The sequence below is a fragment of the Phyllosticta citribraziliensis genome (assembly GCF_038025025.1).
Source record: "Phyllosticta citribraziliensis strain CPC 17464 chromosome Unknown J3D65scaffold_1, whole genome shotgun sequence".
Taxonomy (NCBI): domain Eukaryota; kingdom Fungi; phylum Ascomycota; class Dothideomycetes; order Botryosphaeriales; family Phyllostictaceae; genus Phyllosticta; species Phyllosticta citribraziliensis.
The window spans coordinates 3267681-3286900 of record NW_027117338.1 but is presented as its reverse complement, the minus strand read 5'-3'; the positions used below and the strand labels follow the sequence as shown (position 1 = coordinate 3286900).

General features: G+C 57.8%; 8 protein-coding genes across 8 annotated transcripts; 3 read left to right on the top strand and 5 right to left on the bottom strand.

Annotated features, from left to right (window-relative positions):
• Positions 1-251: 251 nt before the first annotated feature.
• Positions 252-1708, bottom strand: J3D65DRAFT_673811 (uncharacterized protein; the record flags this gene model as incomplete). Its single annotated transcript, XM_066803534.1, has 3 exons — positions 252-761; positions 807-1493; positions 1544-1708. 3 exons carry the CDS (start codon positions 1706-1708, stop codon positions 252-254), a joined length of 1362 nt encoding a protein of 453 aa, XP_066660366.1.
• A 547-nt stretch (positions 1709-2255) lies between these two features.
• J3D65DRAFT_683975 (uncharacterized protein) lies at positions 2256-3027 on the bottom strand. Its single transcript, XM_066803776.1, has 2 exons — positions 2777-3027; positions 2256-2711 (listed from the first exon to the last, which is right to left on the bottom strand). The coding sequence occupies exons 1-2, from the start codon at positions 3004-3006 to the stop codon at positions 2441-2443; spliced, it is 501 nt and encodes a 166-aa protein (XP_066660365.1). The 5' UTR covers positions 3007-3027; the 3' UTR covers positions 2256-2440.
• A 2212-nt stretch (positions 3028-5239) lies between these two features.
• Positions 5240-8361, bottom strand: J3D65DRAFT_611849 (Spc98 family-domain-containing protein). The gene is made up of 3 exons (XM_066798960.1): positions 8278-8361; positions 6396-8228; positions 5240-6337 (listed from the first exon to the last, which is right to left on the bottom strand). Exons 1-3 carry the CDS (start codon positions 8344-8346, stop codon positions 5429-5431), a joined length of 2811 nt encoding a protein of 936 aa, XP_066660364.1. The 5' UTR covers positions 8347-8361; the 3' UTR covers positions 5240-5428.
• A 414-nt stretch (positions 8362-8775) lies between these two features.
• Positions 8776-9799, top strand: J3D65DRAFT_611847 (glycosyl transferase). The gene is made up of 2 exons (XM_066798959.1): positions 8776-9039; positions 9090-9799. Exons 1-2 carry the CDS (start codon positions 8913-8915, stop codon positions 9716-9718), a joined length of 756 nt encoding a protein of 251 aa, XP_066660363.1. The 5' UTR covers positions 8776-8912; the 3' UTR covers positions 9719-9799.
• Positions 9800-10689: 890 nt separating this feature from the next.
• J3D65DRAFT_545045 (RGase A) lies at positions 10690-12409 on the bottom strand (the record flags this gene model as incomplete). Its single annotated transcript, XM_066796746.1, has 2 exons — positions 10690-11655; positions 11732-12409. The coding sequence occupies 2 exons, from the start codon at positions 12407-12409 to the stop codon at positions 10690-10692; spliced, it is 1644 nt and encodes a 547-aa protein (XP_066660362.1).
• Positions 12410-13961: 1552 nt separating this feature from the next.
• Positions 13962-16382, bottom strand: J3D65DRAFT_545162 (tRNA synthetases class I (C) catalytic domain-containing protein; the record flags this gene model as incomplete). Its single annotated transcript, XM_066796750.1, has 1 exon — positions 13962-16382. The coding sequence occupies one exon, from the start codon at positions 16380-16382 to the stop codon at positions 13962-13964; it is 2421 nt and encodes an 806-aa protein (XP_066660361.1).
• A 260-nt stretch (positions 16383-16642) lies between these two features.
• Positions 16643-18113, top strand: J3D65DRAFT_545787 (S-adenosyl-L-methionine-dependent methyltransferase; the record flags this gene model as incomplete). Its single annotated transcript, XM_066796785.1, has 2 exons — positions 16643-16929; positions 16982-18113. 2 exons carry the CDS (start codon positions 16643-16645, stop codon positions 18111-18113), a joined length of 1419 nt encoding a protein of 472 aa, XP_066660360.1.
• A 215-nt stretch (positions 18114-18328) lies between these two features.
• On the top strand, positions 18329-19119 carry J3D65DRAFT_49875 (uncharacterized protein). The gene has a single exon (XM_066796619.1). The coding sequence runs from the start codon at positions 18544-18546 to the stop codon at positions 19057-19059; it is 516 nt and encodes a 171-aa protein (XP_066660359.1). The 5' UTR covers positions 18329-18543; the 3' UTR covers positions 19060-19119.
• The last annotated feature ends 101 nt before the right edge of the window (positions 19120-19220 follow it).

The window sequence follows — 19220 nt, the reverse complement described above, 5'->3', positions numbered from 1 at the left end:
TTGGAGTTTGACGTTGGGCAGGCTTTTAGAGGGGGCGCAAGCAACTGACCGCCGAAAAGCTCAAATTCCCGCGTGTCGAGCCAGGGGAGGATGATGACGGCAGTGCGAAGAGCTCCGTCTTTTCCGTGTATATGGTATCTCATTCATTTATGGAAAACGTGCCTCCATTGCACCATGAAAGCCCGCAAGTTCTTCTACCATCCAGCCAAATCCAAGAATTCGACTTCTCCATGATCGTCCGTGTGGCCTCTTCACCACTCAGTCAAGCCCTTCTCCTTTGCCGCGTCATAAGCAGCCTCACGTTCCTCCCTGATGCACCCCGCCGGCGTACCCACAGACTCATATACATCCTTGCAGAATCCACTCACCTCGTAAAGTACGCTCCAACGCTTGAGCGTCGGACGATGGTTCGCGACACGCTTGGACTCCACGGGGTCAAAAGAAACTCGGCGCATTCCTCCCCCGACGCGGTCCTCCCATTTGGTCTTCGAGATTATCAAGAGGTGAGAGTGGTAGCTCCAATCGTCGTCGCGATTGTATGAAGCCACGACGCGAGCTGATGGGTCACTAGGGGGGTTTTCCTTGGAATGGCGGTAGAGCGCGATGCAGTCTTCGATCGTGGCTTGCGGTCCAACGAGGTGCACGTCGAAGCGAATTGGCTTTGAAGCCATGTCGTCATCCAGAATCCTTTCGTGAAGTCGCCGGGCAAGTGCTTCGAAGCCGGAATTTTCCACTCCAGAAAGGTCGTACGTGACGTAGAACTACACCAATCAGCCCGGGCACAAGAAAATTCGGACGAGAAATACCTGGAACGAGTACAGAGGTGGAAGACTGCAGCCGGCCCAGACACTCAAAACCAAATGGCCATCATGGGCTTGAAGGTAGCGAAAGTGACGGTCGAGGTTGATCTGACGAGGAGGCAGGGCGGCAGGCGAAGCCATGACGTCGACGGGGCTGGTGTCCATGAGATTGACAGGCCTGGAGAAGGGATCGGAAGTCCATTCATTCAAGCCAGCCTTTACCGCTGCTTGATAAAGGCCCTCGCATTCATCTCTGAAGTTGCCATCGTGGTGTGGCATGAGGTACACGTTACCACAGAGCACAGCTGCCTCGCCAGTTGTGATATTTTCCTCCTCCGCATCGGGTCGACCAGACTCCTTATGATCAAATTCTACCCTCTTCAAGCCGATTTCATCGTCCTTCCAATTGGGATCCTCGATTTTGAAGAAGAGACAGTGGTGGTGGCAGTAGGACTCGGAAAAGTAAGAAGGAATGATTCGCATCGACGGACCGTCGGGTGGATTGTCCTTGAAGCGGCGGTAGTGTGCGACACAATCCTCTGTGCTGGCGCCACAACCGAGGAAATGGACGTCCAGACGGGCATGAATGGCACCCGGGTCCCATGTGCCATCCGGAATTCTGCACATCAGCTCGCGCGCGAGAGCCTCCAGCTCAGAATTGGCAGCCCCGGACATGTCGTAGGTGACGTAAAACTGTATGATCAGTATGTGTTGAGACATGATAAGCTCGGGAGTGGTCATACCTGAAAGGAGTAGAGAGGTGCAAGACTGCTTTCGGCGCCCGACCAGTATCTCAAAGTGAGATGGCCATCTGAGTCGCGAACGTGTCGGTAGAAGTGTTGAGCCAGTCGAGGAGCTTTGCCGCCAGTGCAGCGACGCGCCATTTCTTCTGCATGACTGGAAGCCATGATGCCGACAAGAAGCCAAGACGAGGAAATCGTTTGGAGTTGGCGACCCAGAAGCAGAGTTTGTTGTCGAGGTGTTGTGCGGGCGCAAAGCGTCGACCAGTCACCTGCTGCCGTGGGCCTATTTCCCCACGTGACTGCCCAAAATCGACCGCCGCCGGTCAAGAATCAGGTCTTACGCCTCGCCAGAGAAAAAAGCACTTACGGTGCGAGCATCGAGCTGGGAGTGACGACGGCTCCAGACACAGACCGACGAAAAGGGGCTCAAAGCTCGACCGCAAGAGAAACGAGCAGGAGATGCAACACCAAAACGCCGCGCAGCGAGGAAAAACAACAGAGGCACCAAAATCTCTGGCGTGAAGCGGCGAGCAGGACGGCAAAACTCAAAATCGGCATCAAACATGGAAAGACGGAGAAAAGAGCCAGGGCAAACAAAACGACCAGCCATTACTCCAACAACTCAAGCTCACCGACTCCTGTCACCACTCCGAAACGCGCAAAACATTTTCCAGGGCTCTATTCAAATCATCCTTTATTTGCATTGTGCAGCCCAGCTTTGTCCTCCTCCGAACTGTGATGTTTGCGCCGTGCGACAAAGCAACCCGGCGCAAACCCCTGAGCCGTCGGAAACCCATTCCACTTCAACTTTCACCACGGATGCCTTGAAACGGCGACATTTGTGTAGCAATTTCGTGCTTCTTCCTTCTCATAGAGAATAGTGTGTTGACAAGGTCGCTAGTCCCCCTCCACATTCTTGCCGCGAATCTCTCTGGCCTCAAACACCGGATCTTCGTTGGCCTCAGTCACCAGATTCTCCTCGAAGTCCCCCTTTGGGTTCACGCCCCAACCGGTCATTATTGCCCACACATTCCCATTCCCCACGGGACGGTTGGAGTAGTGAATTTCGAGCTCCGAGCAGGTGTTGTCCCTCTCGTCGTCTTCGGTCTGCAGAATGGCAACAATGTACGTGCGCTTGAGGTCCGGATCGTACTGGAGTGGTTTGCTACTGCGCACTTCTCAGCAAGCTCGCTCGAATTGCAAGGACAAGGAGGCGCAGAATTTTGCACTTACAGCATTGTGGCGCTGGTGAATAATGATAGTGTAGGATCTTGGACAGCGCGCTGAACCATCTGGATTACGAAATCTCGCCGCCCTGGGTCCGAGATTCTGTCTGCGTGTTTAATGGTAATCGAGGGCTTTTTTGGAACAAGGACCCGTGGAGGCAGTACAAGCTTGAGGGCAATCCAAGCGCAAAGACCCACGACTGCTGCGGAAATGAGAGGAAGTAGTAGATGCGACATCTTGTTGCTGCGATTTGGAAAGTGCTCTGGAGGGAGGTGACGAGAGTAGCCTTCCTGGAAGCGCTTCTCTATATCCTCGAGTGAAGCGCTCCCAGAATCGCGCAGCCGTTGGTGGCGTGTCGAGCGCGACGTGCAACACACATTCTAATGCATCAGAGGCTCATTTCTCGCGGCGTCCTTCGTCAAAGATGACTGTTGGAGTTGTCTAGTTGGTGGCGCAGGATGAAGCAGTCTCCGCGCCGCAAAAAAGACGGGGTTAGAAATCTCTCGCTCTCCCGACTCGACGTTGAACACCAACTCAACTGTTGGGCTTCTTATTGCCTTGGGTGAGGAGTTTCGGCTCTTGAACCCCACTTTCTTGTCGACTTTTGAAGCGCGCGGTTGATGTCGCTGCCTTGCCATTCCCCTCCCTCCCTCCTTTTCTTTCAGCTTCTTGAATTTGTCCCTCCGCAGACGCCTCTTGCTTTTCCCCGACTCAAGACGCCGGAATTTTGCATCATCACCATCATAATATGGAGGGAGTTGCCCTTCCAAAGCACCAATGCTTATGAGATCGTCGAGCAGGCAGAACGCGGAAAACAAAGCAACCAAAATTTCGATCTCTCTCGCCACTCTTCCAAAAGTGAGTCATCATCAGCAATGCTCCGCCGTCTTTCAGGGCAGTCAGTCTCTGTTAGATTAATCAAAACTGAGTCCGGAAATTGAGCGTCTTTTACACCAGTAGATTGACTCCCGGTCACAGGCCGTCGAGGCTAAGCACATGACTGTCTGTCGCGTCTCCTGTGTCTACGGCACAACACTCCCTCGACCTCTCCCTGTATAAAAAGGGCCACCAGTTGCGTTGGACTGGCGCTCTACAACGCAGCCCGACTTCTCTTGCTTCGACAAAGGAACCCCAATCCGACTTTGGGCTTCGTCTTGGGTTCTGTAACGAAGAACGACTGCTTGGAGGATGGAACACCGCTTTGTCAGCCCGGGAATCAGTCTGTAAGTGAATTACGTGCTATTAAAGAGTGCCACTTACCAGCATGACCAAGTAACGATGAGCATGCTCTTCCACCAACACTGACGAGCAACCAACGAGCGTCAAAAGCAGACAGAAAAAGACGCAAGTGAAAAGCCATCCGTCCACAGAACAGAGCCAGCACAGTCAGGTTCTCCAGGAAATTGGCGCCCCTAGCATAACGCCTGCGCGGTGCCCTGGACGTCGACTGCCAGAACCGCAACAAAAGAGCGCTTTATACGGCGCGAAGAGCCAGGAACCACGTGCCAACTGCCGAATGCTCCGTCTTCGCTCACACGCGCCAGAAGCTCCTGAATGGGTGCTCGGTCGTCGCTCGCACGTGTCAGCTGCCGAATGCTCTGTCGTCGCTCGCACATGCAGACAGCAGGGAGCAAGCCCCTCATGACTGTCTCCCACCGCAGGTGACGCCCTCTACACACAGGTATAAAACCGAACGGACAGTTCACTCTTCCACTGCACATGCGGCGCACCTGGCGACAAGAACAGTTCCAACGCCCGCATTGACTTGTCGGGGTGGGCGCCAGATCATTAAACTTGGGGGAGCCGTTGGTGTGCCCCTTTTGAGCCCCTGAATGAGACCTACTTTCAACTTCCTGGGTATACTGTGGGGGCAACGACATGGATCGATGATGCCAATGCTCTTGCGGAGTCGGTGGAGCGCATCATCGAGCCACCATGCTGACGAGCAGCCAGCGCAGAAATGCTCCCTCTGCGCCACACCACACCACGGCAGAGCATCGCCAACTCCGCAGCAAGCAACCAAAGGAAAAAGTAAAGTTGACAAACGCATATCGCCAGCACAGTAAATCAATATTGCCTTCTGTGCTTCCCGACCGCAGTAGGGCTCCTCGTCCGCCGACTCCTGTCAAGAAGCTGCCAGCGCTGCAGTTCGAGGTTGTGGGTGGGAGGGCGGCGTGGTTTTATACTCCAGCGGGGTGGTGAGTTAACACTGACGCCTGGTCTGGCCTGTCATTCTGACCTTGCAGTCACACGAAAGAGCGAGAGCACGCGCACGCAGCATCACGAGCCTTCTGCACCACCAGCGGCGTCTGTGCGTGCGGAGTTGATGGGATATAAAGAGCCTTCGAAGGCCCTTGGTTCGACTGCAACGGCGCCAGCGATTCAGCTGGATGCCAAGGGGATCTTCCACCTGATGGGAGGGTGGAAGAGAGTCAATGGTTTGCTATCAACTTTGTGCGGTCTGTGGCACGCGAGTATCCACATGAATGCTCCCGGGCAGACCGCGTCGTGAAGCAAATATAATCGACATAATGAATCATTGGTGGAGCACCGTGTTGCTATGATATGGAGAGGAGCTGCGTTGCGTGCTAGCCCCTTATATCTTCACCCCAGTTCCTCTGCATGCCCATCACGATGCTACCATTCTCTATATGCTTCTTACCTCCCTCTCCCTCTTCCCTGCGTTGCAGTGCCTTGCACGCCTTCCCACTCCAATCGCTCAGCCAGCATCTCCCAGCACCGCTCGTCGCCCGCACGACTGACGCCGCGCAGCCCCGCGACGATGAAGCCGTGCAGCTGCTCAAATTGCTGAGCCATTTGCTGGAGAGCCGACACCAACGAACCGGCCGACTGCTGACGCGGTGTGGTCGTATCAGCAGGCAAAGGCTTGAGGTATTTGGTAGAGTTGTCTCCGTCTTCATCTACCTCGTCCTCATCCTCCTTTTCGACCACGTCGTCGTCCGAGTCTGAGGACGACGATTCCTCCACCAGCGCGACCTGCATCGCCGAAACACGGCGGTGGTCGCGCGGCCGGTCGCGCCGTCGATACGTCCCAGTGGTAGCGGCACTCGCGACTGTCGCTGCGCTGCCTCTTCGCCCCTTGCCTGCATTCGTGAGCTCGACGCCAGCCGCGGTTTCGCCCTCACGACTCAAATCAACAAAGCGCACCGCCATATCGAGCAGCTCGACAACAGCATCGGCAATAGGCTGCAGTGCGGGCGCAAGCAGGCAGCGACGTTCGACGTCCGCGACAAAGGCGGCGTGCAGGGCGGCCATGGCGTCGATGTCGTCGGCGGTGACGAGGGCGCTGCGCAGCGCCGTTGTAGAGGACGCAATGGCGGTCGTTGTAGTGTATGCGTGTAGTGTGTCGGCGAACCAGAGGAGGCGGTGACGGAGGAGGGTACGGAGGCGGGCCTCACGATTGCGATCAGTTGAGGAGAGGGAAATGGAGAGGCTGGCGCTGCGTAGGATGTGACGTGCGCGGTATGTCTGTAGGAGGAGCGTTGAGATACGTTGATATACTGGTAACGAGCTGCGCTGAATGACGTTGGTTATGGACCAAGGGAGCTAGAGGCAGCCGCCTGTTAGCGTGCACATAGAACCAATGCGAGAAGAGTGGACGTACAAAGTAGTCTATAGAAATGCTGGCAAGGGCCTTCACAGAGCGCCTCGAGTCCTTGGTCGCCGCGGTGCGCACGCCCAGCTTCTCAGGGCTCACGCTTGCAACGGAGCCGAACACGCTCCTGGCGATTTCTGTCAGGAGGTAGCGGTCGTTCCAGCCGTCGCGGTTGCGGTCAATCTTGTCAAACAGCGCGTCGGCGAACGCCTGCAGCAGGGTGCCGTCTTTGGAAAAGTAGACGTGTTTCAGGGCGTCGAGTGAGGTCCAGAGCCCGCAGTTGGTAAAGAGCTGCTCGCGCAGAACCGACGACGCAAACGTGTATTTGCTCCTAATCCATTTCTCAAACGCCGAGTTGAAGAGCTCGGAGAAGGAGACCAGGGGCATTGCCGAGTGGTTATGGATGGCCACACCACTTCTGCACACCGTCTCGAGGTCGAGACGCGGCTCCTCTTGCCCGGTAGAGACGGCGCGCTCGTATTTTCCCATCTCCCGCAGGAAGACAACACTTTTGCCCGAATTGAAAATCTTTCTGGCGGCGGGATGCAGGAAGCTGGGAGCATGCAGCCGTCCTTGGCCATCTTGACGCAGGACGTACTGATCGTGCCACAGCGAGGCGGCTTCACTGCTCTTGTCTGCCGTGCCGACGAAGAAGATTTGGTCGTCTGTTCCCAACTCCCCCTCTGCCATCCATCTCCTTATCGGCTTGAGGTATGTCTTTAGACAGGCGAAGAAAATGCGGCCGAGGAAGTTGAACACGTCGGCTTCTCCAGTCATTTGAGCCAGATTTACTTCATCGTAGAGCGCTTCGAGAAGAACGAAAGGCGTGGTTTGGACTTTTTGAGAGGCATTTTGAATGAGGTCCTTTAGGCGGAGGCGGAGGCTGGCTTGCGGCCGGACTCTACTAAGTACATCTGCAATAGACACAGCCACGGCCGCAGAGTCGAGGAAGGTTGCCTGGAGTTCGGATAGAAACTTTTCGAACGACCTTATTTCTTCCAAGACGGCGGCCCGAAATGTTTGTACAAGCGCGACGGATTGAGCTTCCTTGGTCCAAAGGCGGAGCTGCGATAGCCCCGTGCCAAATTCTGCAAATTCTTGTAATTGATGTCCCCACGTGGACGCCATGACATGACTGACGGAATAATTGACATTGCATCCTATCTTTTTCGAAGAGTCTGACTGGTAAAGAGATGTTGGAAGACCAGCGAGCATGAAGAGCGTCTCCCGCACGGCTTGCAGCTCTGTCACGGTCACTCGGTCCAATGTGCGCGACAATTCGTGCTCCTGTCTCCAGAACTGGCCGTCTGTAACTTGCTGTAAAGGCTGCGAGTCTGGCACGACGACGCAGGCCTGCGCAGCAGCGATCCAGTCGTCTTCATCCAACGACGAGGCTGGCGTGATTTCCCGCCTGCGCGACTTGTGTTGCTTGGGCTCCGGCAAAAGCTCGTCGTCCGAGGAGCGAGTATAATCAACGTCATCCCAGAGGCCCTCTTCATCGAGGGGATCGTCTGCAATGATGTCGGCCCATGTGAGTGGAGGCGGTGGTTCGGGAGGCTTAAGCTTCTCCAAGTCTTCAACCCGAGACTGATTCACCGGATCGCCCTGGAGATGCAGTAACAGAGTGAGGATTTCCGGAATCCATCGGGACGACCGTTTGGACAATTCTTTGAGGCGATCGGAGAGAGCCTCGGCCAAGTCCTGCCGGTTGAGGACGAAGAACTTTTCGACCAGACCTTCGCAGCTGGCCTGGACGTCAAACTGGTTCACGCGCTGCCATTGCTGGGAGCGCAGACCGCGGAGAAAGGCGTCCCTTGACCTCTTGAATTTGCGGGTGTTGCCCTGGTGACGGTGAGTTTGAAGCTGTGTGGAAGACGGTCGGATAGCGAACCTGAGAAGAGCCGGCAATGTTTACAAAGAGGTCAGCGCCAGTATTGTTTATGGTGGCCGAGTGAGCCATGGCATTGGCTGGGTGTCGTCGACATGAGGTGTTGATGGGAGACGCGCCGCGCGTCACGTCACGGCCCGTGGCACACCAGCTGTGGCGCACGAGTGGCGGCCAATCAGGACGAGGCGGCGAGCTGGCGGATAGGAGCAGCCTTCCTTGAATCCTCCGCTGCCCAAGACCGCAACGCAACCTCAGGTCGCCAGCCTGCGGACACAACCCATTCTACACCATGGCCCTGCCACGGGGTCTGCGCGCCCTCGCCGCAATCACCCTCGTCCTTTTCGTCGTCGTCCTATACCAGGTCTTTTCCGGCTCAACACCTAGAATATCGCTACCAACCTCCGACACCAAGACAGACAAATGGACCCACGACCCCCAGAGCGAGGGTTAGCATCTCTTCAAGCCCCAGATCCCTTGTCTTTGAGTCTAACCTCTCTCCAGTATCTGGCGAGCCTGCTGGCGAATTGAGACGAGTTGAAGGAAATAACTACGCCCCCGACAACCCCAACTCGGACCGCATCAACGCCACCATTCTCTCCCTTGTACGCAACTCGGAGCTCGAGGAAATACTGCAGTCGATGCGCGACTTGGAGAGGACATGGAACTCAAAATTCAACTACCCGTGGACATTTTTGAATGACGTACCATTCACCGAGGAATTCAAGCGCAAGACCAAGGCCGCTACCAAGGCTGAGGTGCGCTACGGTACGCCATGGGACAACAGGACATTGAACTCAGCTTGCTAATTGCTGCAGAACTCGTTCCCAAGGAGCACTGGGAGGTCCCCGCTTGGATCAACATGGACCTGTTCCAAGAGTCGGCCCAAGTACTCAAGGAGCAAGACGTGCAATACGCCGAGAAGATCTCCTACCACCAAATGTGTCGCTGGAACAGTGGCATGTTCTACAAGCACCCGGCCCTGCAAAACTACCGCTACTACTGGCGCGTGGAGCCGCACGTCCACTTCTTCTGCGACGTCGACTACGACGTCTTCCGCTATATGCATGACAACAACAAGACATATGGCTTTACGGTCAACATTTACGACTCGCCGCAAAGCATAGCGACGCTGTGGCCCGAGACGCTCAAGTTTTTGGCGTCCGACGACCACGCCCGCTACCTGCACCCCAACAACGCCATGGACTGGCTAACGGACTCGAAGCGCCGCGAGGAGCACAACCTGCTGGCCAATGGCTACAGCACCTGCCACTTTTGGAGCAACTTTGAGATTGGCGACATGAACTTCTGGCGCAGCAAGCAGTACGAGGAGTTCTTCCAGCACCTGGACCGCTCGGGCGGCTTCTTCTATGAGCGCTGGGGCGACGCTCCGGTACACTCGATTGCGCTCGGCCTGTTCGAGGACAAGAGCAAGATCCATTGGTAAGTCCTGCCGACGCACATTCAGCCCTTGCCATGAAAGGGAGCACACAGCTGACACGACTCTACGTCATACAGGTTCCGCGACATTGGCTACCAACACATCCCTTACTTCAACTGCCCCAACTCGCCCAAGTGCAAGGGCTGCTCGGCCGGCAAGTTTACCGACGGCGAGTCCTGGCTGAACAAGGAAGACTGCCGCCCCAACTGGTTCAAGTACGTGGGCATGGACTAGACGAACCGGCAGGTCGATCCCAAAGGCCTCGTGCCTCATGGACGAGCGACGGACAGCGTGGCGTGGGCTGTACGAGCAGAAAGAATCGTCAAAAGCATGTACGGAAAAAACTCAATACAATCTACAGCAAAAGATGACAGGACGACTCTGGAGGGCCGGCGTTGGACGGGGGGCTCGCTCGCTCGCTCCCTGGCTAGGAGTTGCGCTCGCATGTACGACCAGAGCCACGACGACCAAGCCACCTCGTACGGGCCTTGTCCGCTCGTCGTCACTGGCGTCGTTTGTATCCTGAATGGATGGAGACCACCAGACTGTATGCGCTTCTCTTTACGACACATGGAGTTGGGGCGAAGGACATGCGGCGTTGGTCGGCGGCACGACTTGGAGTTTGTCGCAGCGAGCGTGACGATAAGTTTGCTCCGAGTATTCTCATCGCGGATGGTTAGAGGGGATCCTTAGTCAACTGAGTTGGTGGCGGGAGAATGCAGTACCTCCTGAGCGTGTGGGCAAATGATAGTAAGGACAGGAGGAGCGAGTGCAGAAGAGGTTTGGCACGCAGTATACCTACTCTACGATTTCACCTCTCACTTTCCGCGTGTTGTCTGCATCGTATGTCTTCTAGCGTGCATAACTTTCGTTTCGATTATACCCATTCACTCCGCATCAGCCGGCATGCTATGCTCGCGCTTCGTGTCCTGCGTGTATATATACTATACAGTGCCACTACCTTCCGCCTTACCTGCCTACCTTTGCTTCCATCGCTTGCAGTTCGTTGCCACTACGTGTCCTGTTGCCTTCGTGCGTGCATGTTTACCCACTGCTGCACAGCTTAGGCGACAGCGCGCTCGGCGGCGGCAGCGGCACTGCGACGACGGCGGCGCTGGCGAGGCGGAGGCGGCCGTTTCTCTGCAGATTGTTAGTATGAGGAGCTCAGCATAAGAGGAGGGGGGGGGGGGGGGGGGGGGGTGGATAGGAAACGTACGGCTCTGCGTCTTCTCCTGCACATTATCCGCAGCGGTCGTCGTCGTCGTCGTCCCGCCAGCACCGCCGCCAGCCGCCAACGCCTTCAGCGGCTTGATCCCCGGGAAGAACTGCGCCGGCCACTTCTCAGGAAGAGGGATGGGCTGGTCGGTGCCAAAGTGGTTCGTCAAGTCGTCGGCGAGCTTCTGCGCCTCGAATCCGCTCGTCGGCGCGTCCACCATCTGCTCGTCGATCGCATACGACGCGCCGCTGCCCGGCTTCAGGCACCCGCCGCTGCCGTACGACGACCCGCACTGGTTGCGGTGCTTGTTCCCCTGCTCGGTCCCCAGGACGACGTCTTCGAGCGTGATGCCCGTGCACGGCACCTGGCCGCAGACGGCCTTGAGCACGCCGCGCTGGGCGCCGTTCAGCATGCGGCCCTTCCAATTGGTGGCGACGACGCCGGTGATGGAGACGCCGCGGCCCGGGTTGGGCTTCTGGCCCATCCAGTCCGAGTCGAGGTCGAAGCCGTAGGCGTTGCTGTGGCCGATGAAGTTTTCCAGGCGCACGTCCTTGACGGTGCCGCCGCCGCCTTTGCTCTTGATCAGCATCATGGCGTTGGAGCGCACCGTGTACACGTTCTTGTAGTGGATGTTGCTGATGTCCGTGTTGCTGGGCAGCGAGCCCATGCCGCAGCCGCCGCTCCAGTTGCAGTATATGCTTTCGATGAGGATGAATTTCGAGGGCGACTGTTGTGCGCGTGGCGGGCTGGTTAGAAGAGACGGTCCCACTGCTGTGTGCGATGGCTGCGAGTGCATGGCTTACCTTGATCGTGATGCATTCGTCCTTGTTGGTGACCATAATGTCGTGGAGCCACAGGTTGGTCCCCCACACGTCGACGCCGTCGGTCCCGCCCATGTAGGCGCCGCGAATGACCAGATTGTAAATCTCGCCGTTCGAGCACGTGTCAATGACGAGATGGAAAGAAGGCGCGTCGACGAGGGCGACATCGTGGAACGAAAAGTCCGACGTATCCCAGAAGCGTATGAGGCGCGGCCCACTGCCAGTGCGCGAGTTCTTGCGATGGAACTCGAAGCCATTGCCCTGCATGGCGCCGGCGCCCGTGCTGGAGAAGACCTCGACGTCCTTGGTGTGCTCGATCATGATCATGTTGTCGACCTTTGTGCCGGTACGGTAGATGACGCCGTCGAGCTGCAGCGCCCACGCCGCGCCGCCGGCCAGCTTGACGAACGTCGCCATGGCATAGTCGCCCTTGGGGATGACGACGACGCCGCCCGTCTTGCAGGCCGCGTGCGCTTTGAAGAGGGCGGGCCCCAGATCTGTCGATTTGTCTGCTTTGGCGCCGAATTGGGTCACGTCGCACACCTTGACGCCCTTCTTTTGCTCGACGGTTGTTTTGGGCCCGACAGGACCGGAGAGTTGGCCGGCGACCAGTGAAGGAATGATGGCCAGAGCCGCAATGAGCGTGGATGAGAAACGCATCTTGAGCGCTACTCGGCAAAAAAAGGAATGACTTGCGAAGAAAAAAACGACAGAGAGTTTGGCTGCGACCGTTGCACTCAAGGAATTGCGAGAGCATCCATGATATTAAAGGAAAGCATCATCGGACAGCCAGGGCCGGCGACACAGAGTCATGGCGCTGACGGGGGGGGGGGGGGGCAAAAGAGCGGAGCAATCATGGCACCTACGGTATTTTGCAAAAATGCGGTCGACGGTGACATGAGAAGTGTTGCAGCATCTCATTTGGATAGACTCTGGCCAACGGTGGTTGCGTCAAGGGCCTCAGCTGCCCACTCAAGAGGAAACCACCGTTGGGTTGGGCCAGCCCGGCGCCCGTTAGGATCCCCGATCCTGAATCTCCCTGTGCTCTTTCATGTGCCTATGCATGTCAGGCCTGATGTGACATGCAGAACCTGCGCGGCCTTGAGGCTTGTCGCGACGTCAACTCGCGATGCATCTTTCCGTGCCGTAGACCCTGCCGTCTCGTAGGGCTGATTCGAGTCGCGTGCCGACGGCCCTGATGTGCGGCCCTGATGTGCGGCCCTGATGTGCGGTCGTCGCAGTGCCGGCGTGTGGATTGAGACTTGAGAGAGGGAGATGAAACAAGATGGCCAGCCATGATCTGCACTCGGCTGCGGCCTGTGTTCCGGGGTTCATGTTGCCATTTGCTCCGACCAGGATGCTCTTTCTCTCTCTCTCCCTCTGCCACGGCATCGGCGACAGCCGAACCGCTGACAAGAAACAAGACGACGACGCCAATTTCAAGAACAGCCTCACCGTCTCAAGAGTCAAGACGCGGTTGACTCTCCCCCTTCTGTGCTCCTCCGTCTGCTTAGGACACCTTCTCGAAGCTTGCACGGCGGACAAGGCGTGAGCATTGCGGGTATAAGCTTATTACAAACCTCCATGTCATCCATCTGTCGCCGATGTTTGCTGCTGTCGACGATGCGCCTGTCTGATGTGCCTTCTCGAAGAGCCTCCATTGAGCTGCGTGCAGGAACCGCCTGCAAACACTACATCGAAGAAGTCCGCCGTTAACCAACGCTGAACCCGGGAGGGCACGCTTCCGCCCCGTCCTTCAAGGGCATGGTAACCAATGGACCTGCAAAAGCTACACCTTATTTGGACATTTAAGCCGCAAAATGCAAACGTTTAAACAATCAGAGCTGCCGCGCCAATCGAGAGACCCTGAATAAGAAGCTGCACCGAGATTGGTCACCTGTGCAGTCAGTCTACTGAGAAACATGCACTTTTCACCATCACCGGCCTGGAAAAAATAAACCATGGCTATTGACGCGTGAGGTCCGCTGTGATGGTAAGAGCAGGGAGATGAAGACGCGAGGTGAGGTGAGGACGGAAGTGAGGCCATGAAAATCAAGCCTTCGAATGCGGTATCGGACTTCTATTCGCAGACGATGCGCTTCAGAACTGCCTCTGAAGCGCATCGTCAAATGACCAAAATGCTGCCCCAGACGCTCTCGACGTCCGTCTTTTTTGGAAATGTCCATCTATGGCAGAACCCCCTTCCCCCTCTCTACTGTCCCGCTTTCCACTCCTCATGCAACTTGCGCTGCCTCTCCCACTCCTTCCGCAGCTTCTTGACGCGGCTCTTGGGCAGCTCCTCGCCCTTGGCGTCTCTAAGCGGCAAGCCCTCGTCATCCCAGGCGCTATATTCAGCCGTCCTGAACATGTCGAGGTGGCTCAGCTTGGCCTTCTCCGCAAGCTGCTTCTTGCGGTCCAGCTCCTCCTGCTCGCGCTTCGCCTTCGCCGCCGCCTTGGCCGCGGCCTGGGCGTCCTTTTGCTCGCGCGCGGCAATCAGGTCGGCCGACAGCGGCCGCACCAGCGCCGGCAGGCCCTGCGCGTCGCGGTCTTCGAGGTAAATGCCGAGGTTCCAGAGCGCCTCGTCGCGCAGCTTGTCGCAGAGGGCGAGGAACGAGGCGGCGGGGGCGTCGGCGGCGGCCAGCGCGGCCACGTCGTCGCGGAACTGCGTCAGGGCTTCGGCGAACGGCAGCGATTCGGCGGGCTGCGTCGTGACGGCGGCCGGCTGCGAGGCGAGCAGCTGCTCGATGGCGGCGCGCGAGGGCTTGCCTGCTTTTGCGGCGTCGCGGACGGCGTCGCGCAGGGCAGCGGCCGGGTAGACAAAGGGCGCGGCGGCGGCGGGAATGTCGATGCCGGACCAGCCGATGCGGTTGGGGTTGGCCAGGTCGCCTTCGCTGTCCAGCCCGAAGATGGTGACCATCTTGGTGACCCAGATGCCGATGCTGAGCGCCGTGGCGTCCGAGAGCGACGCCCGCGTCGCCGCGCTGTTGTAGTCCGTCACCAGGCGCGAGATGACTTGCATGGCGGTCGGCGTGTCGAACGAGTCGCAGAGGGCCTTGTCGACGTCCGTCTGCGCGGCGGCAAAGGCCGACGCCAGAGCCGAGTCCTCCTCTGCCGACGCCGCGTTCTCCGGGCTGGGGTTGCGCTCCAGGTCCTTGACCTTGAGGAAGAAGTTGTTGACCTTGTCTTCCCAGCCGGCGCCCGTAGTGACGAGGCCTTCTGTGATCTCGACGGGGTCCTTCCAGCCGCCCAGGAGGAAGACGATGCGCAGGCCGCGCGGCGTCCAGTCGCCGCGCCCCAGCGCCTCGCGGATGGTGGTGAAGTTCTTCAGCGACTTGGACATTTTGGAGCCGGCAATGGAGAGGTGGCCCATGTGGAGAAAGTAGTTGACCCATTGGTGAGTCTGGTGCTCGTGCCTGCATTCTGACCAGAAAGCCTCGCTCTGCGCCAGCTCGTTGTCGTGGTGAGGAAAGGCGAGATCCACGCCGCCGGAGTGAATGTCCATCTTTTGGCCCAAGACATCCGAGGCCATGGCAGAGCACTCGATGTGCCAGCCGGGCCGGCCAGGTCCCCAAGGACTCGGCCACGCCGGCTCTCCTGGCTTTGAAGACTTCCACAGAGCAAAGTCAGCATCCGAACGCTTCTTTGTGCTCTTGTTGGTCAAGGCTCCTTCGCCGTCTGCCAGGAGGTCCTTGTCGTTTCTGTTCCATGGCTCCAGTCTCGCATAGTTGTTGCCATCCTTTTCGAATGCCTGAATGTCAAAGTAGACGGAGCCGTCCGCCGTGACGTATCCGTATCCATTCTTTACAACCTTTTCCACGAACGACACGATTTGGTGTCCGTACTCCGTCACCCTGGTCACCACATCGGGGTCCAGGCAGTTCAGAGCACGCACGTCCTCCATGAAGCGCTTCTCAAACTTTTGGGTCAGCTTGGTAAAGATGCTGTGGTCCTCGGCATTGATGGTGGCGCCGTAGAGAGAGTCGAGATGCGGCAAAAAGACATCCTCGGTCTTGGTGTAGAACTCGGTGGCGCCAATGCTTTTTGCGTCTGCAAGAAGCAGAGCTTCTGCCGCCGATGACGCCGTCTTGAGATGCATTTTGATCTTGGCCTCCTTGTCGCCCGGCAGCCCGTCGCCCTCGACAGCCTTGCCCTCCAAAACATGGCCATACGCCTTTTTCGACTGCTCCGCGAACTCGGCAGGCTTCAATCCCTTGGGTAGTAATGGCAGGTTCTTCTTGATGTATGCCTCGAATGCCTCATGTGCCGTCTCTTGGACCTCTGCGTTGAGTTCCGGATGCTCGCTCGTATATTGTGACAGCAAGTGCTGCTGCCTGCCCCTCAGGATAATCTTGTCGTCGACGTCGGTAATGTTCATGACAAAGCGCACGTCGTACTTGAAGTAGTCGCGCATTATGCGCCGAATGATGTCGGTGCTGACATAGTTGCGCGCGTGTCCCAGATGGGCGTCGTCGTAGACGGTCGGACCGCAGGCGTACCACGACACCTTCTTGCCGTCTATGGGCACGAACGGGACCTTGGAGCGGGTCAACGAGTTGTATACGTGGAGCGGCGGGAGGTCGAGGTCGGCGCGAGACGGCGGGGCCTGCCACGGCGGTTGGGAGCGGGCGGCCATGGCGAATGGGCGATGTAGAGGCGGTCGTGCTATGGGCAGTCGAAGAGAGAGGACAGATCGGCGGAAGAGGGCGGCCACTGAGGACATCTATGGGGGCGCGGTTTTCATTGTTTGAGTCAACGCAGCGAGGTCAGGTAGCGCAGAGTTGCGGCGTCAAAGCAGCGCCGCTGAACCCTGCCGCTCATCATTTTCGCGGGGCATGGATCGCATGGAACTTTTTCCACCGGCCACTGCAACTGCAACACAACAACTCGGTCTCCATGGCTGCTATCTCGCCCTTTATCGATCCTGGCGCCCAAACGGCCGAGGGCCAGCTCGCTCTCATCCATCTCAAGCGCGACCTGCTCACTCCCGTCATCCTCGAGACGTCAACCACGGACACCAACCGCGTAATAAACACTCGCTTTGGCTCGTTTCCGCACAGCAATCTCGTCAACATACCATGGGGAACACAAGTGCGTGCTGCAGTAGTGGATCACCGGGGACGAGGTAAAAAGAGCGCCAAGAAGAGGAAGCGCGAGGACGAGGGAGGTGAAGACGGCGCGCAGTGAGTCCAATCTTACCCATTGAGCCTCGAATCTCCATTGACTGTGTCGTAGACCCGATGCTGGCGCTACAACAAGCGGTTTCGCCCACATTGTGCCGCCTACTCCGGAGACCTGGACCACGTCTCTCCCCCACCGCACCCAAGTCGTCTACACGCCCGACTACAGCTACGTCCTCCAACGGCTGCGCGTGCGACCCGGGGACACCCTAATCGAAGCCGGCGCCGGCAGCGGGTCCTTCACGCATGCCGCAGTGCGAGCCGTATTCAACGGGTACCCATCGGCAGAAAACGGGGCACACGCAAACGGGGGCGCCGACAGCAAGAAGCGCAAGCGACAAGGCCACGTCTACAGCTTCGAGTTCCACGAGCAGCGCGCCGAGAAGCTGCGCGAGGAGCTGAGGGAGCACAGGATAGACCCGCTCGTCACCGTCACCCACGCCGACGTCTACGAGGACGGCTTCGGCAAGACGCTCGACGGCGCCGTGCCGCAGGCCGATGCCGTCTTCCTCGACCTGCCGGCGCCCTGGATGGCCGTGAAGCACCTCAGCCGCTCGAGGCCTGCCGCCAAATCGTCGAGCGAGAGCACGCCGCAGCCGTCGTCGACCAACGATGGCGATGCGGCCGCGTGGCGCTCGCCGCTCAATCCGCGCAAGACGATCCGGCTGTGCACCTTTTCGCCGTGCATTGAGCAGGTGCAGCGCACAACCACCGAATTGCGCCGACTGGGCTGGACGAACATCGAAATGGTCGAGGTGCTGCACCGGCGGATCGACGTGCGGCGCGAGCGCATCGGACTGCAAGAAGAAGGGCTGCGCGGGACGATTCCCATGCCGGCGACCGTCGACGAGGCGCTAGGACGCCTGCGCGAAGTCGAAGGCCGCCTGAAGCTTTTCCACGAGAGCACGGCTGCAGCGGCGGCTGCGGCCAATGGCGGTGCCGCGGGAGAAGACGGCACCGTTGAAAAGGGCTGGGGCAAGGAGAGCAAGGGGCAGCGTTTGCTCAAGATCAAAGAGCTGGAGAAGGAGCGCAAGACCTACCGCGAGGGCCGGCTGGTGCATCGGACGGAGCCGGACATCAAGACGCACACGAGTTACCTCTGCTTTGCGCTTTTGCCCCGGGAGTGGAGTGAGGCGGATGAGGAGAAGGCAAGGAAGAAATGGGAGGGTGCGGAGGATAAGGCATAGACTGGAGACTGGGTTGGACACATCTCATCTGTCCATTCATCCATTGCACGGCACGCATTCGTATATCATCTCAGGCACGGCAAACGGTTAAAATTCATCTCTAGCACAGCGGTCTCTTGGGCCATCGCATGCGATACGCCAAGCCAGTTTCAAGTTGCCTACGGGACTCTCAAACACCTACAACAGTCTCCTCTTCCTTCGCTCACGGTAGTCGGGTGGTATACACCATGCAATAATCTCAGTACTTGAACTTGAACCCGATGCTCTTCCCAGTCCACTCACCCACCGCTGCTGGTCGCAGTATCTTCGCGTGCCTACACCGCTCTGAGCAGCAGAACGAGACAGCACCCGACACAACCTCAGGCATTCCCAGTCTGTCACAGCGTCTCAGCACCACCAACGACAACAACCCAGAGCACAAGGCCTGGCAATGCATCCTTCCACAACAGCGAAATCCCCAGCATCTCTCCAACGTCGTCGATCCACGCTCCTCACGCTGCCAGCCGAGCTTCGCATCCAGATCTACGCCTTCGCGCTCGACTTCGACGGCGTGGCGCGCGTGCTGAACAGGCAGTACGAGGCGCACCTGCGCGGGGCCCCAGCGGACGACCCGTCTGGCTGGCCGCCGCTGGCCACGCCGGGCCTCCTGCTGGTCAACAGACAGGTCTCGCACGAGGCGCGGCACGTGCTACATAAGAAGACGTTGAGGATCCCGCACGCCATGACGCCGAATGGCAAGATGACGGATCTTATGTGCCGGCCGCTGCTGCTGAGGGTGAAGGATGTTGATTTTACCCGCGACAAGAGTCATGACGAATGTAGTCGTCATCTTAGCCTGTGTGACGTTCTCTGTTATCTCATGTTGCACTTGTCTAAGCTCGAAATTGATTGCCAGCGAGTTATTTTCCAGTGCTTCGAAGCGCAGCTTGATTTACATCGCAAATGAATGGAGAGAAGAGACCCACATTACATTACATTACCCTCACACCTATCCATTACTGCATGGCACGCATTCGTACATCACATCAGGCATGGCGAAAGATTATCAATTTCATATAGGGCCTCAATATCCCAAAGCAAAAAGGCGCCAAAAAAGTCCCTCCACGC

What these genes read in the sequence shown, in the direction of transcription:
- J3D65DRAFT_683975 (XM_066803776.1), bottom strand. Translation starts at nt 3,006, where the DNA reads ATGTCGCATCTACTACTTCCTCTCATTTCCGCAGCAGTCGTGGGTCTT. An exon ending in TTCACCAGCGCCACAATGCT is followed by an intron (nt 2,712 to 2,776) that starts GTAAGTGCAAAA and finishes AGAAGTGCGCAG; the next exon opens with TAGCAAACCACTCCAGTACG.
- J3D65DRAFT_49875 (XM_066796619.1), top strand. Translation starts at nt 18,544, where the DNA reads ATGCATCCTTCCACAACAGCGAAATCCCCAGCATCTCTCCAACGTCGT.
- J3D65DRAFT_611847 (XM_066798959.1), top strand. Translation starts at nt 8,913, where the DNA reads ATGCGCGACTTGGAGAGGACATGGAACTCAAAATTCAACTACCCGTGG. An exon ending in CAAGGCTGAGGTGCGCTACG is followed by an intron (nt 9,040 to 9,089) that starts GTACGCCATGGG and finishes TAATTGCTGCAG; the next exon opens with AACTCGTTCCCAAGGAGCAC.
- J3D65DRAFT_611849 (XM_066798960.1), bottom strand. Translation starts at nt 8,346, where the DNA reads ATGGCTCACTCGGCCACCATAAACAATACTGGCGCTGACCTCTTTGTA. An exon ending in ACATTGCCGGCTCTTCTCAG is followed by an intron (nt 8,229 to 8,277) that starts GTTCGCTATCCG and finishes CACCGTCACCAG; the next exon opens with GGCAACACCCGCAAATTCAA. An exon ending in GCATTTCTATAGACTACTTT is followed by an intron (nt 6,338 to 6,395) that starts GTACGTCCACTC and finishes GGCTGCCTCTAG; the next exon opens with CTCCCTTGGTCCATAACCAA.